Source organism: Thyridium curvatum (assembly GCF_004353045.1).
Source record: "Thyridium curvatum strain D216 chromosome Unknown NODE_7_length_750237_cov_83.650653, whole genome shotgun sequence".
NCBI classification, from domain to species: Eukaryota; Fungi; Ascomycota; class Sordariomycetes; order Thyridiales; family Thyridiaceae; genus Thyridium; species Thyridium curvatum.
Window position 1 is genome coordinate 228,061 of NW_022156762.1, and position 23,180 is coordinate 251,240.

A 23,180-nucleotide genomic window follows, 5' to 3' on the forward strand; every position below is an offset into this window, starting at 1 on the left:
TATCTGCATTTATGTGCATCATTATACCACAATCGCAGCGAGACCATATCATGAAAGGGGCGTCTGGGAGAGGGAGAGCAAGACAAAGGAGGGGCATGCATGCACGGCGTTCTCAGAACATCAAAACGACCGAGGCGAAGTCTTGGGAGAGAGTGTGTGTTTGTGTGGGAAACAACAAAGGGGCTTGTCTAAAGATGCATGGCATTGCCAGAGTATAGGAAGTCTTACATATTTGGCATGCTCAATTGGGATGGTTATAGAGCTGTTGTTCTAATTCGAAGATTATGAAGTACACCCCAACCCCAGTGGCAACTCGGGATCGCTGGTCTCACATTGCATTGGGAGGTTGCAGAGTTCTTTGTGTGACAGATCGCACAGTGTACATGTATTCTTTGCAGTGTCTAAGGAAACAGTTGCACGCCGCCGCCTCTTCCAATCTTCCATCAGGGTTTCGTTTCCTCTTTAAATCACTTTTTGATTCGGGATAGTATTCTTCCAAACTCTTGTGTAAAACCCTCAGCTCGCTCCTAAGAAATCCTCTGCAGTCCGTCCAATTATCCGTTTCGTTCAAATTCGTGTTGCTCGTATCAATTTTTGGTCATGATGATCGTAGGCTGTCGTGAATGGCATATTATACACAAGAACCCCGGTAGTGTTCATCTCGATTCCGTGCCGAGTGGGAGTTCCTTCGTTGCAGTCTTCTGAAAGCGGGCCATGTTGGGTAAGTGCCTGATTCATTCCCTGCTAGGACCTCTCAAACCCCCTTCGCTCATCGTACTTCACGGGCGGTCCTGGTCGGTTCCCTGGGTTTGGTGTTCCTCTGCAGACTTCAAGAGGGACCTCAAGCTCCCCTCGGCGTGGCTTGGGTTTCCCGTCCCGGACAGATCGCCGTTCGATTTCCAAGGCACCCAGCTGCTCAGGCTCGTCAACAACGCCGTCGCCGAGATGCCGGTCTCCTCCGAGGGCAGTACAGATGGTCGCGAGTACGGCAACTGGCTCTCCTCGACTCTGTCCATGTTAGCCGGGCGCGGCCGTGGCGCACTGGTTTGATCAACGGTCTGCGAGATGGCGGGTCCCGTTCGGATCTCCAAGTGGCTGCTCGATGTCTGCGGTAGAGCCGGCTCGCTTACCAGCGCGGCCGCCGAACCTCGGGGCGTCGTGGGGTGGTGGGTGGTACCAAGCTGCCTGGTGCTGTCAATCACGGCGTGAGCAAAGGAGGTTGACTTCTTCCGTGTCGGCTTTGGCGCCTGGGCGGTGGATTTCGGACCCGACGTCAGACCTTCGTCGGTGGATCCGGATCCGGACCCGGAATGAGACCGATCACGAACCGATTCCGCCTTTTTCAATGCCGCCCGCCCTCGCACCTCCTCCGCTATCTCTTGAGCCGACCTCTTCTTGGACTTGTCCTCCTCGGAAGACCGGCTCGAAGACATGATGGTTTCGAGTGTGCCGTACGCGATACTCCGTCTCCTACCCCCACTTCGACGTTTACGATGGGCCCTTGATGTTTCGTCGTCCGACTGCACCGCCTGCAGCGTTAGGGCCCCTTGATGCTTGGACGAGTTTCTATGTCGCCTCCCGCTGCTACTCGACGCAGTCTCGCTCCGTGCGCCTCGTGCTCCCGCGCCCGCGAAGGAGGAGCCCGATCCGTGGGGTTTCATGTGTACTTCGTACTGGTTACTCAAGCTGTAGCGAGACCGCGCACAGATCTCGGCGATGCGGTCCAGGTCTGCGTCGATGTCGCTATCCTGCGCCTGCAGGTTGGCCATGAAGCCCTTGAAGGAATACGCTTCCAACGGAGGCAAACGAGCCTCATCTTGCTCGTCCGAGTCCCGCCGGCTTAACCAACTCCATGCTGACTTCTTCTTGGGCTTATTCCGTGCCATGTTCACCGACCAGCCATTCGCGATCACCACCCGTGGTTCAAGGCAGCCAGGTGTAGGGGTCGAGGTGGAGAGGGCAGCCGCAGTCGATGATGCCACCACACCGGGCGGTTTCCGGAGTGCTGAACGGCCGGGGATGTGCGATCGATACTGTCCCGAATGGCTTTTGGCATAGGGATGTTGAGACGGGGATGGCCCGCTGTATGTCCGGACGATAACGGGCTGGGAGTAGGTGCTGCTTTGCGGACCTGAAGATTTGGAATATCGGTGGCGCAGGACAGGGGAAGGATAGTGGCTGTTGAGCTCGCGAAGAGCAGAGGTTCGATTGGCGGTGGTCGAGTCGTCGAGGGGTATTGGTCTCCCCTCGGCCGTGGACGAGACTAGCGAGGTCGACGATGCGTTGTTGGGAGCGAAGAATATGGGTGGGAAGGGCAGAGGCAGTGAGCGGCGCGCATCCTTGTGGGGAGGATGTTGCTGGGCAGCGGGAGGCTGGAGGCGGGCAGAGTTGACGGATGAAGGGGGCCGCCGGGGGTGGGAGGATGGAGTAGCAGATATCTGCGCAGTAGATGAAGACGGAAGCTGGGCAGTATCGGTGGCATTCATGCTAGGATGTCCTGCATGGGGATGCTGATCTGGCCCGGAGGCGTGTGGATTCTGATATATATACATGGCATGAGGTGTGAGGTGGACGCAGGAATGACCAGCAGAGCGAGAGCTGCGGTCCTGGTAGGACGATGCAGGCCTGGCCTGGCCGGCAGCAATCGTGGGGCAGACGGTTCGGGGCGGGAACCCCCAGAAACCTACTCTTGCAGATAGGTATGCGAGGTAGGTATGTGAGGTATGTGTGTATGTGTATGTGTATGTGTGTGTGTCCGTGTGTGTGTGTCCGTGTGTGTGTGTCCGTGTGTGTGTGTCCGTGTGTGTGTGTGTGGTGGGGATGGAGATAGGTAGCAGAAGGGTCATAGATCAGCTCGAGCTCATGGCTGTAGGCGAACCCTGGAGGGGGGTTGATGTCTTGGAAAGAAGCGGAGAGCGTCACCGGGAACGGGAACGGGAACGGGACGGTAAGAGCCAGTAAATGCGGTATCATACGAAAGCAATCAGCAAGGCCTGATCGATTTTGTATCAGGGTCGAAGAGCCATGATACAAAGAGAGTGCTGGCGGTGGTGGGTTCAATGTTTGGAAGAGTGACACCCCCCCCGAGGAGCAGACTGTGTGGTTGCAGCGGCTGTCGCAGTTGCTATATTGCGGTGAACGGTGCGGCGCTGAGATGTATTGCTAATTGCGCAAAGTTCAACATCACCAGCAAACGACAAGGATGGAAGATTGCTCGTTTCGCTCCCTGCCTGGCGGTGCAGATGGTTCCGTCTCTGCTTTATGTGTGCCGGAGCGCGCATGCGTTGTCTGGCCTGTGCCTCGTTCGTGGCCGGGCGAGTTCGAAGCAGACGGGCGAGACTCGAGAGGCAGCATTAAAAAAAAAAAAGGGCAGACAATGGATCTGTTTGGATGCGACAAGAGATGTTGTCGAGCGTGTAATTGGATCAAAAGGAAAAGCAGAGCGGGGATGGCGAGGGAGGAGGGGGAAAGAGGTGCATCAAATCCGCTGCGGCGAGCTGCACGAAGTCGTGGCTGTCGTTTAAAGGCTCGAGCTCGACGGGGAGGAGCTCTGACTGGCGCGCGGCCTGGGCTGGGCTTCCTTCTGATTTGGCCGGATCGATTTTGTCTGTCTAATGTATGTAGACTATGTATGTATGTCCTTAGCTATAGTTATTATTTATCTGGACGATTGATTGACTGACTGATTGATTGATTCGATGGCTAGCTGTACGCTACCTATATGTAGGCTTGTGTTGTCAAGGCGAGACGGACAACGTGTGTAGGACACGACACGGCACAGACAATGGACAATGGACAATGGGGGAGTGGAAAAGGAGGGGGAAGTCCCGAAACGAGCGGCAGATCGCCACCCTTTTCGTTCTGGATGCATCCAAAGAACATGCTTCCATTCCAGCCTGTGCCAGCCCATCCACCTCCACACTTTCGACTGCACCCTTCGCCTCGAGGAGTATAGTTAGGTAGGTAGGTTGGTAGGTAAAGTATTGTGTTCTGCTACTTACGACAAACACAGACAGCCGTAGGAGACTGGGTCGGGACTCCTAGGCAACGCTCGAAATGGATTGTGACTGTCAATACCTATGTGCAGAGGTGTGAAGGCGCGCCCCTATGGTTGAAAATATACCTCTGCTGGGCGTGTGAATTATCAACGTATAACATGATTATTGCGCACCAGTCTTCCGGGAAAGGCATTCACTACAATTTCCACCGCATTGTCGGATCGTACAGACACAGCAAACCTGGGCACCGGTGAACAATAGATTGCGTTGCGCAATCCTTTCCTCTTCTCGAGCAGGTCGCCGATCCCGAGAGACATACCGGGAAGGAGAAAAGCCCCCAAAATCCATCTTCTAGAAGGGAATGAAGAGTACAGAGTGAGTAGCACCCGTGAGTGATCGTTGTAATCGTCGAAATAGCTATGACCGCATAGCTTCTTCCCTGCTGGACCCCTTGCCTTCCATCCATACCATTGTCGAACTAGGTCTGGTGCGCGATCGTGCCGTACCCGCCTCCGCCAGTCTGGACACGGTCACTGTAGATCCCCGGCGCATGGGTCGCTGCGTAGCGGCCTTCTCGAGCCTGTTCACGGCGGTCGTAGTAGACATATGCTAGATAAAACGCGTGGATGTGGCCCGGAATGTAGCTGGGCCGGGTGTCAGTACATGATTCTTGACTGAATTCACGACAGGCGGGAGCATCGAGTGGCTTACCCGAGTAGGGTCAGGCAGACATTGATCCAGAAGTCAGCGCCACATCCGGCAAGGAGGAAGACTCCGAGAGGAGGGACTGTGTGGTGAGTGGTTCAGATCATCAGCGACGCTGCCCCAACTCGACAGCATTCTTGGCCCGGCGCAAGACGAGCACTCACAGAAGATAATTGCGATGATGACGATGACCGCAGAGGCAGCACCCATTTTGGCGGTGATAGGCTTTCGACTTGTCCTAAGAAGACGAACCAAGTGTATGCGAGAGCTGGATGCCGGTGGTTATTCGAGTGGGTGGGATTCTTGTGGTGCTGTGAGGGGAGGGAATATGGTTGGAGGAAGGAAGACGTGTGTGTGCGTTGTGCAAGTTGGGACGGAACCTCGGATCCTTTTGTAAGGCTTCGCTGAGCTGGCCAATATCAAGCATCATCCAAAGCACTCTGTAAAGCAGGACTGGCGGGCTGGGAGCCAGTTTGTTAAACCAGGTTGGATAAGTTGGTCAAACTGGTGGCCAATAGCTGCTCCGGGACCCAGCGACATGGCATGACGTAAATATCCTGATTCACCGGCGGCCGCTACGCAAAGCATGGGAAACCGGCACCCCAAGGCGCCTACGGACCACGTACCACCCTACCTACATCTTTCCCATTCGTAACGCCACATTCCAGCTTTCTCCCTTTCCCGTAGGTTTGGGAAAGATCAAGCAGGTACTTATGTACAATCAATGCTTCCACCATGTGTCCACATAAGAGTCGCATCAGGCACTGACAACCTTGGGACGGCTGTCATGCTTCGCACGAATAGAATAGTTGCAAGCGTACCTTGGCGTTGATACCATCCCTACCATTCGAGTACTTGCGTGGAGCGGAAGACCTACGGAGTAAGGAGATGGTCTCATCCCACGACGTCCGATAAATGGAAGTTCTGGATGGTTGCATGGCGCTCTGGGTACGTCCATGGCATGGGAGTATCCATGCCCCGCCCGAGTACTGGTAGCTTACGTATACGGTATTGGGGGGGCCCTGTGAACCATGCAAGATGCCGGATGGCTGGCCCGATTGCACTAGCGTGTCTTTCGAGTCCCTGACAGCGCGGATGGAGAGGATGCCTAGGGCGGCTTCATGGCGATAAGTGTGTAGCCCAGGCAAAGGATCTTCGTGTTGGACCTTGCTACTCTGATCTGAGCTTCTTCTCTTCTTCTCTGTCGACTTGAGAGGGGAACAAATAGATTTCGAGAAACTGACCATAGCTGCCTTGGAAAGGTCCAGGAAGATGGAGACAATTCAACGTGTGACTTCAGGATAAAGAGGATACTTGCATGGATTGGTGGAGCCGATGACGGGCTCTTCAATTTCAAACACCTGCCCATAGTTTATCTCGTTTGATCTGTCTCTCTGTTGAGGGGCACGGCTCTCGACACGCTACCCGGGTACGGAGGCAATGTGATGCCTACCTACCTAAGGTACTCTGCAGCCTGTGCGTAGATATTGGCATCGGTCGTCAATTCTGGAACAAGATGTGTTGTGACAAGCCAGTAATGCAGGCGCCTAATTTGATAAGGTGGGCAGCTGGAGACTTGATGGAGCAAGTAGGTGCAAGTAGGTAGTTAGGGGAGCAGGGCCCGTAGGGAGAGTAGCTTCTGATCACCTGGGTTCGCTATGGACCTGAATGAATTAGGATACTCCCGTGGTCACCCGGCAGGGCTGGATTCATGATAACTCGAGGTGCTTCCACACCGTTTCAATATTCCAGACAAGCCCAGAAGAATGATGTGTCCAGGCAGTTACCCAGTCGCCGCAAGCAGAAAGCTGGACACAATTTGCCGTATTTCAATGCTTGACCTAGCTTCGCAGGCCGGCGGCGAGGAACAGGCTTCAGCCTTGTCGAAAAGGGGTAACACGCCATGGCAATATCACGACAAAAGTATCACATCCAACGCTGTGCTCCAACATCCTGCCTGCCTCTCTACAATACCTGCATAGTACCTCAAGCCCACAAGCCTGTTACTGACACCTAACATTCTGCAAGTACTCGAGCACTTGCAGGGAAGCCGCGTGCATTTGTGTGTGTGTCTGGTCTTTGCGCTCAAGCACACAGCACACAGGACCCTGACACGTCCAACACGTTCTCCCGCACCACCCAGCAGCTCGAGCCCACATTTACCTAATTTAGCAATGCCTAGTATGCCCGCCGGTACCTGGTTGGGGCGGTTTCAGTGGAGACCAAACATGAAAAGGGGACCCGAGGCCGCCTGCAACTCGGCTGTGCTAAACCTGAGGCTGCTAGTACCTGGCACCACCGGTTTTGCGCCAACGGGCAGGTAAGTAAGTACCTGTCTAGAGGTACCTCCTTGACCAACCTCGAACTTGGTAAAGCAGTTCATTTTGAGTTGGCAATCTACATAAGGTAGTACCTAGGTCAAGTACAGCATCATGGGAAGACAAGGGAGGTACTTTGAGTTGTGCAGTTGTCGTCCCCTATTTGCTTCCCTAGGTAATTTAATATAAGTGCTTCACTTGGAACTTTGAGACCGTACCAGCCGCCGGGGGAAGCGGATGGATATGGATTATGGATACCTTAGGTATGGAGGAGAAACTGGAGACGCAAGAAGGAGAGATAGAGAAGCCAGGGCTGCCCCCTACCTACCTACCTTAGTTACCTCTCTACTGTAGTTACATCTACTGTGCATTCAATCCACCAACTAAATATTGCGAAGGGGGGTGCTTCTCAAAGGCCACAGGCAGTCAACTCCACTGTCTGCACTGTCTTCTGTGGTCCGAGAGTGTGCTATCCTCTTTTTTTTTGGCGCCAAAAGACAACCGTCCATCAATTTTCCTCACTCTTCCTCCATCCTGCAAGACGTTCTCTTTTCTGCCACCCCCCCTTCACATCCTCCTCTTCTTCCCCAAAACATCGAAACCACCTCCTCACACTACGAGGGTGGTAAGCATTTCCATAAGGGGGCTCCTTCGGTTTTTCTTCACTTTGCCGTGATTCCTCTGCTAGCCGTGCATTGTCTTTTTTTTATACCTCTCACCCCAGACGCGCCTCAATCGTCGTTGAGTGCGTGCGAAAGCTCCCAGGCTCGCTCGACCTCTGGCTCGATACAGACCATCCTGCACATCTTGGGGGCCCGTCTCTCACCACCCCCCCTTCGTCGTCGTCGACCATTCTCCCGAACGCTGCCCCTTTCCGTTGCCTGTATTATTACTGCAGCTTTCCGGGAAGCTTTGAGAGTCACTTCCCACCCGCTCAGCAACCTCTCACCTTTGGTTCGGTTTCCTGTCCCCGAGCTCCTGAAGTTCAAAATTCCCGCGGAACCCACCCGAACTCCTCGCAACCATGGCTGCTCAGCAAAATTCGCAGCCCAATATCGATCGCTACGTGGTTATCCACGTTGCAACCACCTGTGACGAACACGGGGTCTACGTGACCAAGGACTCGGCCGAGGTCATCGAGATTGGGTGGATCCTGCTGGACGCGAAGTCTCTGGACGAGGTGAGCTTGCATTGCACACCCGCCCCTTTACCCAGGCTTGAGAGCTTCGGCTGACCATGTCCAATCCCAGATCCACCGCGAGAGCGTTCTTGTCAAGCCCATCAACACTCCCATCACTCCTCTCTGCAGTAAGAACCCCCCCTATACCTGTCAATCCCCACGCGGGAGATGCAAGAAAGAGCCCCTGGGCAACTCTCGGCCCTTGGGCTCCTCACTAACAATCGCGCCCCCTCCAGCGAGCTTGACGACCCTGACCTGGGAACATGTACGAAATGCCGGCACCTTCCGTGATGCCATCAACCGCTTCGATGCCTTCGCCTCCGAGCACCTCACCTCGCAGAACCTCGACTTCGTCTTCGTCACCCTCGAGGCCTGGGACCTGCGTGTCCAGCTCCCACGGGAAGCCCGCGACAAGTCTGTAGTCCTTCCGCCGTACCTCCAGCACTCGCGGACCTTCGACCTCCGCACCGAGTATCAGCGCTGGCAGCAACACCACCCCGAATCCCTTCCTTTCGGACCTTCCTCCCTGGCCAATATTTGCGCCGCGCTCGAGGTTGAAGCCGTGCAGTCCAGCGCCCCCATCAAGCACAACCTTCCCTTCCACCTGCAAGCCCTCGCTCCGGCGTCTCCTCGCCGTGCGATGGAGGAGGCTGTCACTCTTGCCCGAGTGCTCCGCGGCCTCATCCGCAAGTCCCAGCCTCCACACGAGCACCCCGACGTTCTCACCCGACCCATGGATGCTCGCGCTGATGTCCGCGCCTTCCTCTCCGAGCGCAGCAAGGTTCTGCATATGTCTGGCCTTCCGCACGACACCACACAGTCCGAGCTCGAAAGTTGGTTCACCCAATTCGGCGGCCGGCCTATCGCCTTTTGGACACTTCGTACGCCCGAGCAACACAAACCGACCGGTACTGGGTTTGCCGTCTTCTCTTCCCACGAAGAGGTGAGTCTCCTGTTTTTGAAGGTTTCTATTGCGTTTCCCCCACTATCGCGAACCGTACCCCTTGCTCGACTTTTGGCTTTGAATCTTGAAGCGCTGTGCTTTGTGTGGATTGAGATTCCAGTACTCTGCGACTTGTATGCTCAGCACGTCATTTGTATTCATAATTTTCTTGTCTCCAGCACTACTGCATACTCCAGTGACTGACTGATTCTGTTTCTTCAAGGCTGCCGAAAGCCTTTGCATGAACGGCCGCGCTCTGAACGAGAAGGCCATCGAGGTCTCCCCATCATCTAGCCGCGTTCTCGACCGGGCAGCAGAGATCCTGACACCGTTCCCGCCGAGCAAGAATCGTCCCCGACCGGGTGACTGGACCTGCCCTTCGTGCGGTTTCTCCAACTTCCAGCGGCGTACCGCTTGTTTCCGGTGTTCCTTCCCCGCCGTCAGTGCTAATGCCGCTGGCGAGATGGGTGGTTATGGATATGGCTACGGCCCACCGACCATGATGCCACCGCCTCAGCATGGCGGCCACCACGGGCACATGGGACATGGCGGTCGCATGGGCGGAAGTGGCGTGGTGCCCTTCCGAGCCGGCGACTGGAAGTGCGGCAACGAGGTGTGCGGATACCACAACTTTGCCAAGAACGTGTGCTGTCTCCGATGCGGTGCCAGTCGCGCTGGTGCCGCTGTTGTGGCTGACTCGGGCTATCCCTCGCCCATGGATCCTCCAGCTGCTTACAACATGAACCAAGGTTCTATGGCTGGTACACCTGGTCCCGGGCCTGGTCCTTTCGCCTCCGCCGGTGGTCCGTTTGCCTCTGGAGGAGGCTACGGTCAGCAGTTCGGCGCCCCCCCCAGCACCTACGCTCTGCCCTCAGGTCTTGCCGGTGGCGCTGCGCCCTATCCGTCGCTGAACACGCATTTTGGGCCGGCACCGGGTTCCCACTCCGCTGGCCCTTTTGACAGCCGTGCCGCCGAAGCCGCATTCCAATCGGCTACTAACGGGCCTGCTTCTGCTGGCCCGTCCAACAACTTCTACTCGCAGAATGAAAATGACCCATTCGCCTTCCTGTCATCCGGGATTGGAAGTCTCTCTGTCAGCAGCGGTGACGCTCGACAGAACGGCGGGGCCGCGCCTCCTAGCAAGTCGCCGGCCTAAACTTATGTACAACCAACCATCAACAACCTGGGGCAGTCGACGCTGTGTGATCATCATACTACAATGGTCTGATCGCTTTCTGTGTGACTATTTTCGACCACAATTTCCTTTGGACTCAGAACATAGAGCATTCGAACCTTGGCAGGAGCTTGTGGTGTTTATATTGTCGATATACGGGTGGTCCCCACAGCGAGAAAAGCAAGGTGCAAAAACGGTGCGGAAAGGCAGATGGCGGGGAACGGCTTTGGCCCGATCTGCTGAAATCTACAGGGCTGGTGAGAGCAAGGATTCTTGTGCTCAAGGGGTACCAAGGGGTGGAGTTTTTCGTTTCCTTTCCACATGTTGACACTCTCAAATGTCAATGGCAAACGGAAGGGCAGGCTGGTATTGGAAGTCATACCTTATCTACGGGGCAGTGCCATCCTGTCCTACATCTTTGGGGGGATCTTCTCGGAAGAGGGCATGACAGTGTGGCCAAAGCCAGAAGGGCGTGCATAGCGAAGGGGTGAACAAAAGGGATATATATCGCGGCCTTGTTACTCGGACTTGCCCAAAAAGACCTTTATTTCTCGGTGCTTCCTGTTTCTGGTCCTTTTTTATTTTATTTTTGTTCTTTCTCATCACTCTCATCTCTTGTCTTTCCTTTTATGTTTTCTCTTTGTCTTCTCTCATTTCATTGTTTCCCCCTTTCCCCAAAGAATTTGCAACGTATACATTCTCATCATTGTGTTACTGTGGGTTCAAGGAACAAAAAGTAGCTGTCAACTTAGCTGGGGCGGTGGAGTCTGCTGGATGGGCTTTTCTGGGGGAGTCGGGGGGTTTGTCTCGTGGGTAGGAAAGGGACAGTCAGATCTTTCAGTGGCAGCAATGCTCAGAAACTGACTTTGTCCCATTTTCGCCTCCTGATCTGATGCATTTCACTGCTATACCGGGATTGAGATTGGAGGTGCAAGACCGCACACACTGATTGTGTGTGTGTGGCCTTGATACAACGACCCCCGCCTCAAATTGCTCGTATAGAAAGAAACTTTTAATTTACTATTTCAGCATCTCTAAACATTGATCTTTGAGTATCTTCGATGTGGATGTCAGCTCGGGAAGTGTGCCCATTCCCTTAGTGTTGGAAACAATGGGCTCTATCTCGTGATCGAGGAAAGGACGAGGACCACTCCTGGGTATCTTGACAGAAACAAAAGTGGCTTCTAATATCGTCGGAAGTCGTTGAAAAATACATATTTCTCCATCTTCTCCATCTCCAAAACAGCGCTGGGCTGCAAGCTCGGCTCATCGAGAAGCTCGTCTCCAAGCCATTCGGTGAGGCTGTCGTCGTCGTCGTAGTCATCGACGTCGACATCACCTTCGTTGCCTTCCTCAGTATCCTCATCCATGTCCTCATCTATGTCTTGATGGCCGTCGTCGTCCTCCACCCCGTCGTCCTCATCATCACCGTCCTCACCATCAGCAGCGTCATCTTGATAAGACTGCTTCACTTCTCTGTATACATCTTCCCACCCCTCCTTGTTGTCTAGGTTTTCGTTATACGGCCCCTCCAGTGAGACCTCGGCCATCCTCTGATCTTCTACATGAAGCCTTCGGGTGATCTCGTCAACACACTGGTCGACGAGCGCCTGCTCACGCGGTTTGAGCTGAATCTTGGACGCGGGTTTCAGGTTATTGGAATCCGTTTGCCAGATTCGAGAGGGGAAAGCCATGCTTGGGTTGAAGAGACGATCATTCACGGTGCCGATACCAGACAAGTCTACATCAGTCGATGCCACAGACTCATCTTCCTCGCTGTCATCCTCAGAACTGTCGAACTCGGAGTAGTGCTCCCAGGCCTGTAGCGCTAGCTGCTCGTCCTGCTGCGCTTCAAACACGGCCCTCTTCTCCTCGACGCTGAGCTCGTTCCAGCGCCGTTTGAACGAGTGCCAAGGCTGCCACTCCCACTGCTCAAAGGGCACGTTGCCACACCGGTCGAGCAGCCCCTTGCCGGCGGGCGGCAGCTCGTCGTCGCTCATGTACATCTCGTCGACGCTGGGGACGAGGTTCAGGCCCGTCCGACAGTCGAGGTGCCCCCACATGGCCATGTACCACAGGTGGTCGTCGAGCCGCAGGCCGCGCCGCGCGGCCTCGACGGGCAGGAGCTCGTCCAGGCGCAGCAGGTGGGCCTCGCCGGCGCCCCAGCCCTCGGTGTGGCCCTTGCCGACCTCGTCAAAGGGCACGCCGAGCATGGGCAGCTCGGCCTCGTGGAACCACTCGTCGTCGACCTCGACGTCGTACCGCACGCGCATCTGCACGACGCGCTGCGGGTCGAGCGCCTCGGGCACGCGGCCCTCGCGCACGCCGGCCAGGGTGTCGCCGCGCAGCATGCGCCAGAGCAGGGTCATGCCGCCGCGCTGGGCGAGCACGAGGCGCGAGAGGAGCTCCTGGCGCGGGCCGTACACGGGGTCGCTGAAGCGCATGTTGAGCTTGGTCAGGAAGAGCTGGCCGTTGTAGATGTCGGCCTCGGAGAAGAGGGTGTCGCAGTGGAAGAGGTCGAGCCGCCCGTTGCTCGTGGCGCAGTCGAGCACGAGCCAGAGCCGGAGGAGGGTGCCGTGCGCGCCCCGCGGCGTGCGGTGGCCGTTGCGCGCCAGGCAGGCGAGGATGTCGCGCGCGCGCCGGCTGCGGCGGAAGACCATGGCGTACCACCGCAGGGAGGGCGCCATGCGCGTCCTGGTGACCTCGCCGCCGCCGCCGGGCTTGGTCTCGACGACGACGCGGCCCATGGGGTCCGGGACCGACATGCTGGGGTAGAGGGAGCAGGGGAAGACGCGGGCCGCCTCGGGGCACGCGTGGCTCGTCCACTGGGCGATGCTGGCCGTGAGGTAGCTGTCGATGGTGGCGTGGCAGACCTTGCTGATGGCGTAGACGTTGACGATGTCGGCCGGGTTCAGGTGCTTGCACATCTCGACGAGGAGGATCGTGTTGGAGCCCATGGAGCTGATGAGGTCGAAGGCGACGCGGCGCTCCCGCTTCCGGGGCGCGTCGTCCATGATCAAGGCGTGCATGAGGGTCTCGAGCCTCGACAGGCCCGTGTGCTGGCCGGCGGCGGCCCGCTCTACGATCTCGTCCACGTCGACGTCGTCCTCGCCCTCTTCATCCTCGTCGTAGAACTTGGTGTAGGCCTGCGCATCCTGGCCGCGGCAGATCTTCTTGAGCGGCGGCGGCGCGGGCTCGTTGATGGAGCGGCGCACCTCAGCTATATCGGGTTCGACGCCAAGTTGCAGGAGCTGGGCCTCGGTCAGAGCCGCCGCGCGCCTCCTCGTGTCCTCCTCGCGCGCTCTCCACACTTCCAGAAAGTGCTCTGCCGATATGGAGCCGTCGGGCTCCCTGGGAACGTCGGAGAACTCTTCCTCGGCAAGATCGTCGAGAGTTTTGACAGCTCGTCGGTTCAGGGGCCGTTGGCTGGGAGGGGGGATTCCTTCGGCGCCTGCTGTCGAGGGGTGCGCTGGTTGGCTCGCCATGCTGATCTGGCGAAACTATTTTCGATAGAGGCGAGATAGGAACTCTGAGGTGGTGAGAAGAAAATGAGGAGGTTTTGATGTGATGACGATGGGTTGGTGGAGGTCGGAAGCGGAATCATCGAAATAAATATAGCAAGGACAAAGCTGCAGTGCAAAAGGGACTTCAGGCCACGGCCAGCCTATTGTGGGCGATGAATAGAAGAACGCTTTGTCAACTCGGTGACTGTTTATGGGTGAACCGAAGCTGGAGGAAGGAAATTCGTTATTCACTTTGGTATTACTTTTAGTACCACTTCTGCAAGATGAGACCAACCACCCTGCTGTTTTCATGATAAAACACGGCAAACTTGTCTAATTTCAGGAACCCTCATTTAGCTCCTGCGCAAGAAGCAGGGCAGGCATGTAGCATGTATCGTTACAGGAGATCCTGATGACCTCAAAGGAGACCGAATAGCAAAATAAGCAAACCGGAATCGAATAAACCCCCCCATTTTGACGCCAGCATAGCCTTGACGGGTCTAGACAACTCACCAAGGATTGTCTCAACAGCCATGATATAAGAACTTCCTGAGGCCCCTGCCCGCCGAGTAGGCATGATCGTGCCGATCAGGACCCCTAAGATTCAATAACTGACTCCAAATCGGCATCAACAACCTCTGGACAGCTCGACGAGCTCTGGGGCGTCATCAAGCCATATGTCCCTCCCCGCTTCTATCGGTTCAACTCATCGACTGGCAAATCGTCTTCATCTCGTCCGACGATAGCATCAGCAACCTTCCAGATCTGCAGGAGGTTGTCTTCTGCGGCGCTGCAGAGCAGCCAAGGATCATTAATGTTCCAGCTGAAGTCCGCCAAGTGATTGGTGTGGCCACCATGCATGAAGAGGCTGTACACGCCGCGTGTTAGTCGACCACCAAATCGCTGGCTAGTGGATCTCAGTCGGGAGTGAACTTACAGCTCGGGGGGGCCATCCTCCTGGTCCTCGGGCATCTGCTCCTCGCCTACCCGGCTTAGGTCCCAGAAAATGATACGTCGATCGTAACTGCCACTGCCCAGAATAGAGGCTTCCGAAGGATGCCACGACAGCGAGGTGACCGCATCGTTGTGGCCCTCGAGGGTGTGAACTTTCTCCTTGACGCATCGCAGGTCCCAGATGCCAATCGTCTTGTCGGCCGAGGCCGTCGCAACGAGGAACTCCGAGGCGGGATTGAATGCAAGCGAGTTGATGGCGTCGCTGTGTCCATTCCTTGCTACCAATGCAGCCTGATCGTTGGCTTGTTGCCGGACGTCGAGGATCTGGAGGGTCAGATCATCGGATACGGAGCCAATGAGGCTCTTGGCAATGGGGTGATACTGGACGTCGTTGACAATCTGGTTGTGGTGTGTATATCTTCGCGCGGGCTTCAGAGTGTGGCTGCCGCTGGAGATCGTCTTGATGTCCCTGGACATGCTCTGTGATCAGTGACTGGCCCTGTGATATGTGGCGGATCAGAAGCGCAGAAGCGTCGAAACTCACCAGAGGCAGACGGTCTGGTCCTCACTACCAGAAGCCAAGCAGCCGGCTTCATGCGGGTTCCAGGCTAGACCGAACCCTTCCTGATCGTGGCCAACAAGTTCGATCTGGGGGTTGACAGTACCCGCAGGTTGAAGGCTGTGCTTGGTCCGGTCGAAGATGAGAATCTTGCCATCGACGCAGAGGGTGGCAATGATGTCTGGGTTCTGGGGCTGATATCTCGCCTTGTTGACCTCCTGGGGGTGGTCGATTTTCTGCACAATTTTGAAGCGAATGGCAGCGACGTCGCCCGTAGAAGCCTTGCTTCCGTACCCACCAATCTCGCCGCGCTCCTCGTCATAATCATTTGGGTTGGGGTCGACTGCTTTGGGAATCTCTACTTCAGCAATCTGGAGATAGTTGGGGCGGCCTTCCGAGGTGTGAGTCCCGATCAGGAGACGGTGGATGCGGTAGTTCTTGTCTTCGGGGGCTTTGACATCGGGGAACCACTGGGTGGTCAAGGTCGGCCATTCGAGGGCAGTGCTACCAAGTCGTGAGCCAAGGACCGACACCTGGAGATTTCGAGGATGCACTATGCTAGACTAACCTCAGAATCATGTCGTAAAGAAATGGGCTGTTCTTTTTCCAAGTCTTGTACTCTAATGAGCGTTGGGAGGTCAGTGGCGCTCAACGAGATTGACATCCAATGGACACGCTGCTCACCCTCATTGATCAGCCTCTGTTCCTGATCCACGTCGTCTTCGTGCTCCATGTCGACTGTAAAGGCTTGGTCAGAATTTGAATGCAAACCAGCTAGCTCTCGGCAAGGGCGCCGCTCTCATGGGAACTTTACCATCGACATCATCCACCACCTGAGCTGGTGCCATGGTTGATGATTGAGATGCGCCGGAGACTGCCAAATGGCTGAAAATAGGACGAGGTGTTGAAACGAGATTGGGTGTCTAGGAAAACCACAGCTGGGGCTCTGAAAGTTTGCGCGATTTGGGACTGCGCAGCTGTTGAATTGAGTTGATTGATTAATAGGTGTTTGCCGCGGACGGGGTTGGGAGTGAGGGCGATAGCTCAGAATTAGAGCGCCGGCCCAGACGCGACAAGACCGCGTTAAGTGGTGCGAAGCGGTGAAAAGAGGCAGAAAGGTGCTGGACGAGTATCTGTAGGTAGGTACTTGTAGTTAGGTGGTGGGCTGTGTGGGTGAAAATCGATTTGATTGGCTTTCCTATCAGAAATCCCTGCTGCCCTCAAGCAAGCGAGAGCCTCAGGTACCTCCAAGTGCTCGTGCCCCACAACTACAGTGCTTGTGGTTTCCAGCAGCCCCCGCACAGCCGCCGACCTTGCGCTGACCAGGCCATGCCAACCTTGAAGCCAGTCGATCCGCTCGCGATCTCTTCCACCTTACCTCCACCTCACGTTCGATCCGCAATCCGCATCGCAAGATCAGCCTTACCACCACCTTCTCCTCCTGCCACCCTGCAGGCTTGGTATCGGACAAGAATCAGAATGGCTGCTTGAGCAACTCACCTTTTTGAATCACCTCACCCGCCTCGTTCTGATCGCCTCATACTCTGCTCTCTGATCCATCCCTTGCAGAAAGGAAATTCGCATTTTTGGCTTTGTCAAATTCTTCGTTGGCATCGCATAGTTTGTTTGCTGTTGTGTTACTACCCTGAATTCCTACAGTCGCACTCGAGGCCATTATTTATCAGAGCCTGAGCGACCACCTTTTCTAGTGTGATTCATCTCTTTTCAACTCTCTTCTTCGCCGTTCTTCCGGTCGCGATCGCGCGCGCAATTCGAGCATTCGATTCCGCCTCCATTTCGTTTCTTAGCATACAAGTCATATGCGCCAGAGAGACATACAGCCAACATGGGTGTTCCTAAGTTCTTCAGGTGGCTCTCTGAGCGCTACCCGGCCATCTCCCAGTTGATTGCCGAGAATCGCATTCCCGAGTTCGACTGCCTTTACCTTGATATGAATGGCATCATTCATAACTGCACCCACAAAGACTCCGACGATGCCATGTTTCGCATGACAGAAGATGAGATGTTCATCCGTATCTTCAACTACATCGAGCATTTGTTTGGCAAAATCAAACCCAAACAGCTTTTCTTTATGGCCATCGATGGTGTCGCTCCCCGCGCCAAGATGAACCAGCAGCGTGCCCGGCGGTTCAGGACCGCTCTGGATGCCGAAAAGGCCAGGGAGAAGGCCCTGCGAGACGGCCTCGAGCTTCCCAAGGAGGAGCCATTCGACAGCAACTGCATCACCCCCGGCACCGAGTTCATGGCTAAACTCTCCACCCAGCTGCGTTATTTCGTCAACAAGAAGATCTCCCAGGACAAGGAGTGGCAACAATGTGAAATTGTCCTTTCTGGCCACGAGGTCCCTGGCGAGGGCGAACACAAGATCATGGAATACATCCGCAACGCCAAGGCTCAGCCAAACTACAACCCCAACGTGCGCCACTGCTTGTACGGACTTGACGCCGACCTGATCATGCTCGGTCTGCTCAGCCATGATCCCCATTTCTGTCTCCTTCGAGAAGAGGTTACCTTCGGTCGGCCTTCCAAGACAAAGTCCAAGGAGCTGGAACACCAGAATTTCTATCTCTTGCATTTGTGCATCGTAAGGGAATACCTCGAGCTCGAATTCCAGGAGCTCAAGGAGGAGGGCGTCATGGACTTCCCCTTCGACATGGAGCGTATCATCGATGACTTCATCCTCATGGCATTCTTTGTGGGCAATGACTTCTTGCCCAACCTACCCCACCTGCACATTAACGAGGGGGCCCTTGCCACCATGTTTAACATCTACAAGCGCACGTTGCCCAAGTGTGAGGGATATATCAACGAAGGCGGAACAGTCAATCTCAGAAGACTAGGCCTTTTGTTGGATGAACTGTCCAAGGAGGAATACCGCTTCTTCGAGCACGAGGCCGAGGACGAGAAATGGTTTAGGTCCAAGCAGATGAGCCTCCTCAGAGAAGGGGCAGCCGAGAAAGTCCGATCCAAGGGAAAACTCGTTGTCACCTCGGCCCAGAAGGAGCTCTGGAAGCACAAGATTCGCAAGTTCCTCAGCAAGCGCACCTCTGAGACTCTGGACCTGGGCTCCGGCCTCAATGCTGCGGATCGCAAGTTCGTCCAAGATCTTGCGGATGCAGTCAACGTTACATGGTCTACAAAGGAGGAGGGAGATGGTGAACGTCATCTTGTGCTGACTTTCCCCCCAATTCCTGGTCAAGACGGTGTTGAGGGTGCAGACGGGGAAGAAGACGACGACGACGATGAAGAAGCTCACATGGCTCTTTATCGTGTGATGAGGAAGTACGACAATGCAGATGTAGTCGATCTGACGCCGGAAGACGCCAAAGCCCAGCTCGAAACTCTCTATCAGCAAAAGTTCCAGGAGTGGAAAGACAAATACTATGCTGAGAAGTTCGAAGATTGGACCCCTCAAAACAAAGAAGAAGAGCTCAAAAAGCTTTGCGAGAACTACGTTCAAGGCCTCCAGTGGGTGCTATACTACTATTACCGCGGCATCGCATCCTGGCCCTGGTTCTACCAATACCACTACTCCCCTTTAATTGGAGATGTCGTCAAGGGCCTCAATGCGGATCTCAACTTCAAGATGGGCCAACCTTTCAAGCCGTTTGAGCAGCTCATGGGCGTCTTGCCTGACCGCAGCAAAAAGATTGTTCCCGAGGTGTATTGGGAGCTTATGACAGATTCGGCCTCGCCCATTGTCGACTTCTACCCGCGCGACTTTGAGCTGGATATGAATGGCAAGAAGATGGACTGGGAAGCCGTTGTCAAGATTCCCTTCATCGATGAAAAGCGACTCCTCGACGCAATGGCTCCAAAGAACCAACTACTCTCACCAGATGAGAAGGCTCGCAACGACTTCAGCCTGCCGCTCAAATTTACCTACAGTCCCGAGGTCGACTTTACGTACCCTTCATCGCTGGTGGGCATCTTCCCGGATATCCAGAACTGCCACTGTGTCACAAACTTCTTCGATCTCCCGCCCACAGACGGTCTAGAGTTTCTTCACGGGCTGACAGACGGCGCTCTTCTCAATGTCTCGGCTTTGGCGGGCTTCCCAAGCTTGGCAACCTTGCCGTACACGGCTTCTTTGAGTTTCCACGGAGTTAATGTCTTCCAGCAAGATAGCCGAAACCAGAGCATGATTGTCACCCTCTCCGATACCGAAGCGAGAACCCAAGTGAGCGCGACCACCGTGAAACTCGGCCAGCGTTGTCACGTAGGCTACCCGTTTCTGCAAGAGGCCAAGATCGTGCGCGTATCCGATGAGCTGTTTGACTATACCCTCGATGCGCATGGTCATGTCGAACAGAAACCACATAGCCCGAAGGAGACTGAGCAATGGCAGTCCAAGGCCTCGCGTATCGAGAGTTTCTACAGCAAGCGTCTCGGGATTCTGATTGGAACCGTCGAGTCTATGGTTCATGTCCAGATGCTGAAGGGCCTCATCAAGACAGACGAAGGCGCGACGGTCAAAGAATACGACGAGATACCGGGTGTTGAGACGGACTATGCAGCTCAGGTCGTCGTGGACGAGGTTGTTAACGAGGATCAACGCTTCATTGAACGAGCCGCACTACCAGTCGAGGAGGAGTTCCCCCTCGGAACACATGCCTTCTTCCTAGGAGACATGGCGTATGGCCGCCCCCTTGAAGTCATTGGACACGCGAATAACAGGGTCCACACTCTGGTTTCTATCATCAAGTCTAGGGAGCCCGACTTCGCTCGTTCGATTGTTCACAAGGCCGAGCGGGAAAATCGGTACACTCCTTCCTACGCGGTCGCTAAAATGCTCGACATGCATCCACTGGCGCTCAGCAAGGTTACGTCTTCGTTCTACGTTTTCACCCTTGGCGGATCCCTGAAGGTCAACCTAGGTCTCAACCTCAAGTTCGAAGCCAAGAAGCAGAAAGTCCTGGGTTACTCGCGCAAATCGCAGACCGGATGGGAGTTTAGCCCTGCCGCGATAACGCTCCTGACCAACTATATGGTCAAATTCCCTGACTTCTTCGCCGCCCTGAAGAAGGTGCCATCTGGGGCCGAGATCCAAGACACTGACCTGTGGCCAGATGCCACCACTGCTGCTGCCAGGGTCAAGGAGATCGGCGCTTACCTCAAGACGGTCGAGACGAGCAAGTTCGAGCGCGTGCCTCTCGATGCTGAACAGCTCGATTCAAACGTGGTGATGCAACTTGCAGATGCTGCAGACAAGGCACAGCTCAACATACCGGTAGCCGAAGCAAAGAGGATTAACAACCTCCCTCGCAACGCATTGATGAAGCCGTCTGACGCAGAGCACCGCCTCGGCAACCAGCGCTTTGCTCTGGGCGACCGTGTCATCTACGTCCAGGACTCGGGCAAGGTGCCCATTGCCCTCCGCGGCACCGTGGTAGGAATCAGCCGCACCGCGACTGCCAAGTTGCTCGACGTCGTCTTTGACATTACGTTCATGAGTGGAACTACCTTGAATGATCGCTGTCCCGCCTTTCGTGGCCAGACTGTGCCTGCGTCCTCGGTGTTGAACCTCAGCTACCGACAGGTCATTGCGGGATCGAAAGCGAATACCGAACGTCGACCTGCGCCTGCCAGCGGGTTTGCAGCAGGTGGTATGCAGCAGTATCGGGATGCGCCGGCCCCGGGCCCGCTCCATGGTTCGTGGAAAGGAGCGATTGATGGTGCCAATCGTGGAAGGGGTCACCACTCGCCCCAACCTGGACCCCGTGCAGGGTCTCACATCCAGCACAGTAGCCTTGTGTATAGGAATGCTCCTCATCAGTCTTCACAGCAGAACGGCCATAGTCAAGCGAATGGTGTGAACGGGCACAACTCGCGCGGAAGAGGAGGACGTGGTCGCGGACGTGGAGGGCAACTCCCCTCTGGTACCAATGGGGTCTCGGCAGAGGGAGCACCGGCTCCTGCTGGCCAGCAGTCTTTCAATGCAGTGCCCCCGCCCGCGAACCTAGATTCTCGAGGCGGCCGAGGCCGCGGACGTGGACGTGGCGGTGCCCGCGGCCGGGGTGGCCCACGAGGTGGCCGAGGTGGCCAGACTGGCCAGGCTGGACAGTCCTAGATATGTCATCTTTAGACCTCCATCCAGCTCTCGCCCTTTCGTGCCGTCAGAGATTCTTGACGTCTGGATCTAGCCAGTTCTGAACCACCACTTGTACCGATAAGAGATGCGATATATGGTTCGCGATCTCAGCAGGCGTCTGTTAAGATGGATAGACCAGGATATACCCTTGGTGTGGGGGGGGGGGGGTAGTGTCTACACGCAAGATATCAAAAGCTTTTTGTAGACAAATCGCCTGGGAAAACATAGAAGGGACGGTGTCATGACAATACAAATACATTCATTCTCGTGTGTCTTCTCAACTCCGTTGTGTAGTGTTATGGAAAGTAAACAGCCTAGCTATTGCCTAAGTCACACATACTGCACGGGTGCTGCACAGATCCAGAAGGTATATAGTAAATGCCATCTTGGGCTCTACGATGGCTGCGACATCTACGCTTTTTGGCCCTCCTTCTTCTTCAGAGCCGGCAACGCAAATTTCTTGCTCACGCCACCCTTGAGACGCTCCCAGAGCCCGTAATCGCGATCTTGGTTCCACGTAAGGATACCGACCCAGGGCTGCACGTTGTAGTGTAGCCTGAGGGTCACATCCTTGGCTTCGGCGATGCGCCCGCTCGGGTGCGTGATTTGGTATTTTGGCTTTTGGTTCTTCAAGCGCAGCAGGCCCCTGTCCACAGGTATGTTGTCAGATGTAGCTGTACTCCTTGCACCCACACACACACACACACACCACGCAGGCGGGTGCGCCCACAGACACGGTCCACTTACCGGCTAGGGTCAATGCTCTTGCCCTCGGCACTCTTGCGCAGCTTCTTCATGGCGATAGGGCCGATGTTCTGGAGGTGGTCGGCGCTGGGGCTCGTAATGATGGTGTCCCAGATGACGGCCTGGTTGGTCGCATTACTGCTCGGAGAGGAGGCATGGCCAGGCTGAACAGAGGGCCACTCGGCTGTCACGTATACAAACACCTGCTTTGTACTGAGTGGCGGTCAGTATCTGCTTGTGCGTGTCGGAGCTGCCAAAAAAAGAGAGGTTCCAGGATGACTTGCTTCCAATTGAAGAGGGTCGAGAGATCAGCATCGAGACTGAACTTGATCTAGAGCGGGGGGGGTTAGCATGCTGGATCAGCTAGGCGACGGTGATTATGTACTTGCAATCGCGTATTCCTCCTTCTTGGAGCTATAGTAATGTGGGCGGCCGCGGACTCTGTGAAAAGAGAGGACATCAGCACCCGACGATCACAACGGACAGAGAGCTGTGCGCTGAACGTACACCTGGACATTTGTAGTCTTGATGGTCCCTACGCTGGGGGTACGCGGGGCTATGAGATCGGAGAGGGCAATGACGAGGGCGAGAAAGCCAGCAACAGTGGTGAAGAAGCCGAACGTGTTTTGCGCCCTGACCAGAGAGCTATACATGATGGTCGAGTTGAGGGCGCGCAGAGCAGCCCAAGAGGCTCTTGTTTTTGGTGACGTCGACCTGGCGCCGAGAGCTTGCAGCGCGTTCTCAAATATCCGTACTGTGAGTTCTATGTCTGCAAAAGTTTGCGGAACCTCACATCGCTTGCGGAGCGGTCGCGGGAGTGAAATACTTTGGAGAGACCCGGTTGTGATGGTTGATCGATGCGATGTGAGGCCACGTTTAGTACCTTGGTGGTAGCTAGGTACCTTCGTTATGGAGGACCATGCACAATGGAATTGCGATAAGATAAGGCAGCACTCCATACGTGTGTGAGCCACGACATTGGCCAATCAC

General features: G+C 55.4%; 7 protein-coding genes across 7 annotated transcripts; 2 read left to right on the plus strand and 5 right to left on the minus strand.

The window, feature by feature from the left end:
• Nucleotides 1–779: 779 nt before the first annotated feature.
• Nucleotides 780–2,486, minus strand: E0L32_001794 (uncharacterized protein; the record flags this gene model as incomplete). Its single annotated transcript, XM_031135913.1, has 1 exon — nt 780–2,486. The coding sequence occupies one exon, from the start codon at nt 2,484–2,486 to the stop codon at nt 780–782; it is 1,707 nt and encodes a 568-aa protein (XP_030989930.1).
• Nucleotides 2,487–4,476: 1,990 nt separating this feature from the next.
• E0L32_001795 (uncharacterized protein) lies at nt 4,477–4,913 on the minus strand (the record flags this gene model as incomplete). Its single annotated transcript, XM_031135914.1, has 3 exons — nt 4,477–4,642; nt 4,710–4,785; nt 4,868–4,913. 3 exons carry the CDS (start codon nt 4,911–4,913, stop codon nt 4,477–4,479), a joined length of 288 nt encoding a protein of 95 aa, XP_030989931.1.
• Nucleotides 4,914–8,045: 3,132 nt separating this feature from the next.
• E0L32_001796 (uncharacterized protein) lies at nt 8,046–10,300 on the plus strand (the record flags this gene model as incomplete). Its single annotated transcript, XM_031135915.1, has 3 exons — nt 8,046–8,201; nt 8,272–9,144; nt 9,368–10,300. 3 exons carry the CDS (start codon nt 8,046–8,048, stop codon nt 10,298–10,300), a joined length of 1,962 nt encoding a protein of 653 aa, XP_030989932.1.
• Nucleotides 10,301–11,502: 1,202 nt separating this feature from the next.
• E0L32_001797 (uncharacterized protein) lies at nt 11,503–13,803 on the minus strand (the record flags this gene model as incomplete). Its single annotated transcript, XM_031135916.1, has 1 exon — nt 11,503–13,803. One exon carries the CDS (start codon nt 13,801–13,803, stop codon nt 11,503–11,505), a length of 2,301 nt encoding a protein of 766 aa, XP_030989933.1.
• A 711-nt stretch (nt 13,804–14,514) lies between these two features.
• On the minus strand, nt 14,515–16,067 carry E0L32_001798 (uncharacterized protein; the record flags this gene model as incomplete). The annotated part of the gene is made up of 5 exons (XM_031135917.1): nt 14,515–14,689; nt 14,759–15,244; nt 15,320–15,838; nt 15,903–15,954; nt 16,019–16,067. The coding sequence occupies 5 exons, from the start codon at nt 16,065–16,067 to the stop codon at nt 14,515–14,517; spliced, it is 1,281 nt and encodes a 426-aa protein (XP_030989934.1).
• A 1,113-nt stretch (nt 16,068–17,180) lies between these two features.
• E0L32_001799 (uncharacterized protein) lies at nt 17,181–21,425 on the plus strand (the record flags this gene model as incomplete). Its single annotated transcript, XM_031135918.1, has 1 exon — nt 17,181–21,425. One exon carries the CDS (start codon nt 17,181–17,183, stop codon nt 21,423–21,425), a length of 4,245 nt encoding a protein of 1,414 aa, XP_030989935.1.
• Nucleotides 21,426–21,857: 432 nt separating this feature from the next.
• Nucleotides 21,858–22,843, minus strand: E0L32_001800 (uncharacterized protein; the record flags this gene model as incomplete). The annotated part of the gene is made up of 3 exons (XM_031135919.1): nt 21,858–22,092; nt 22,194–22,403; nt 22,698–22,843. 3 exons carry the CDS (start codon nt 22,841–22,843, stop codon nt 21,858–21,860), a joined length of 591 nt encoding a protein of 196 aa, XP_030989936.1.
• Between the last annotated feature and the right edge of the window lie 337 nt (nt 22,844–23,180).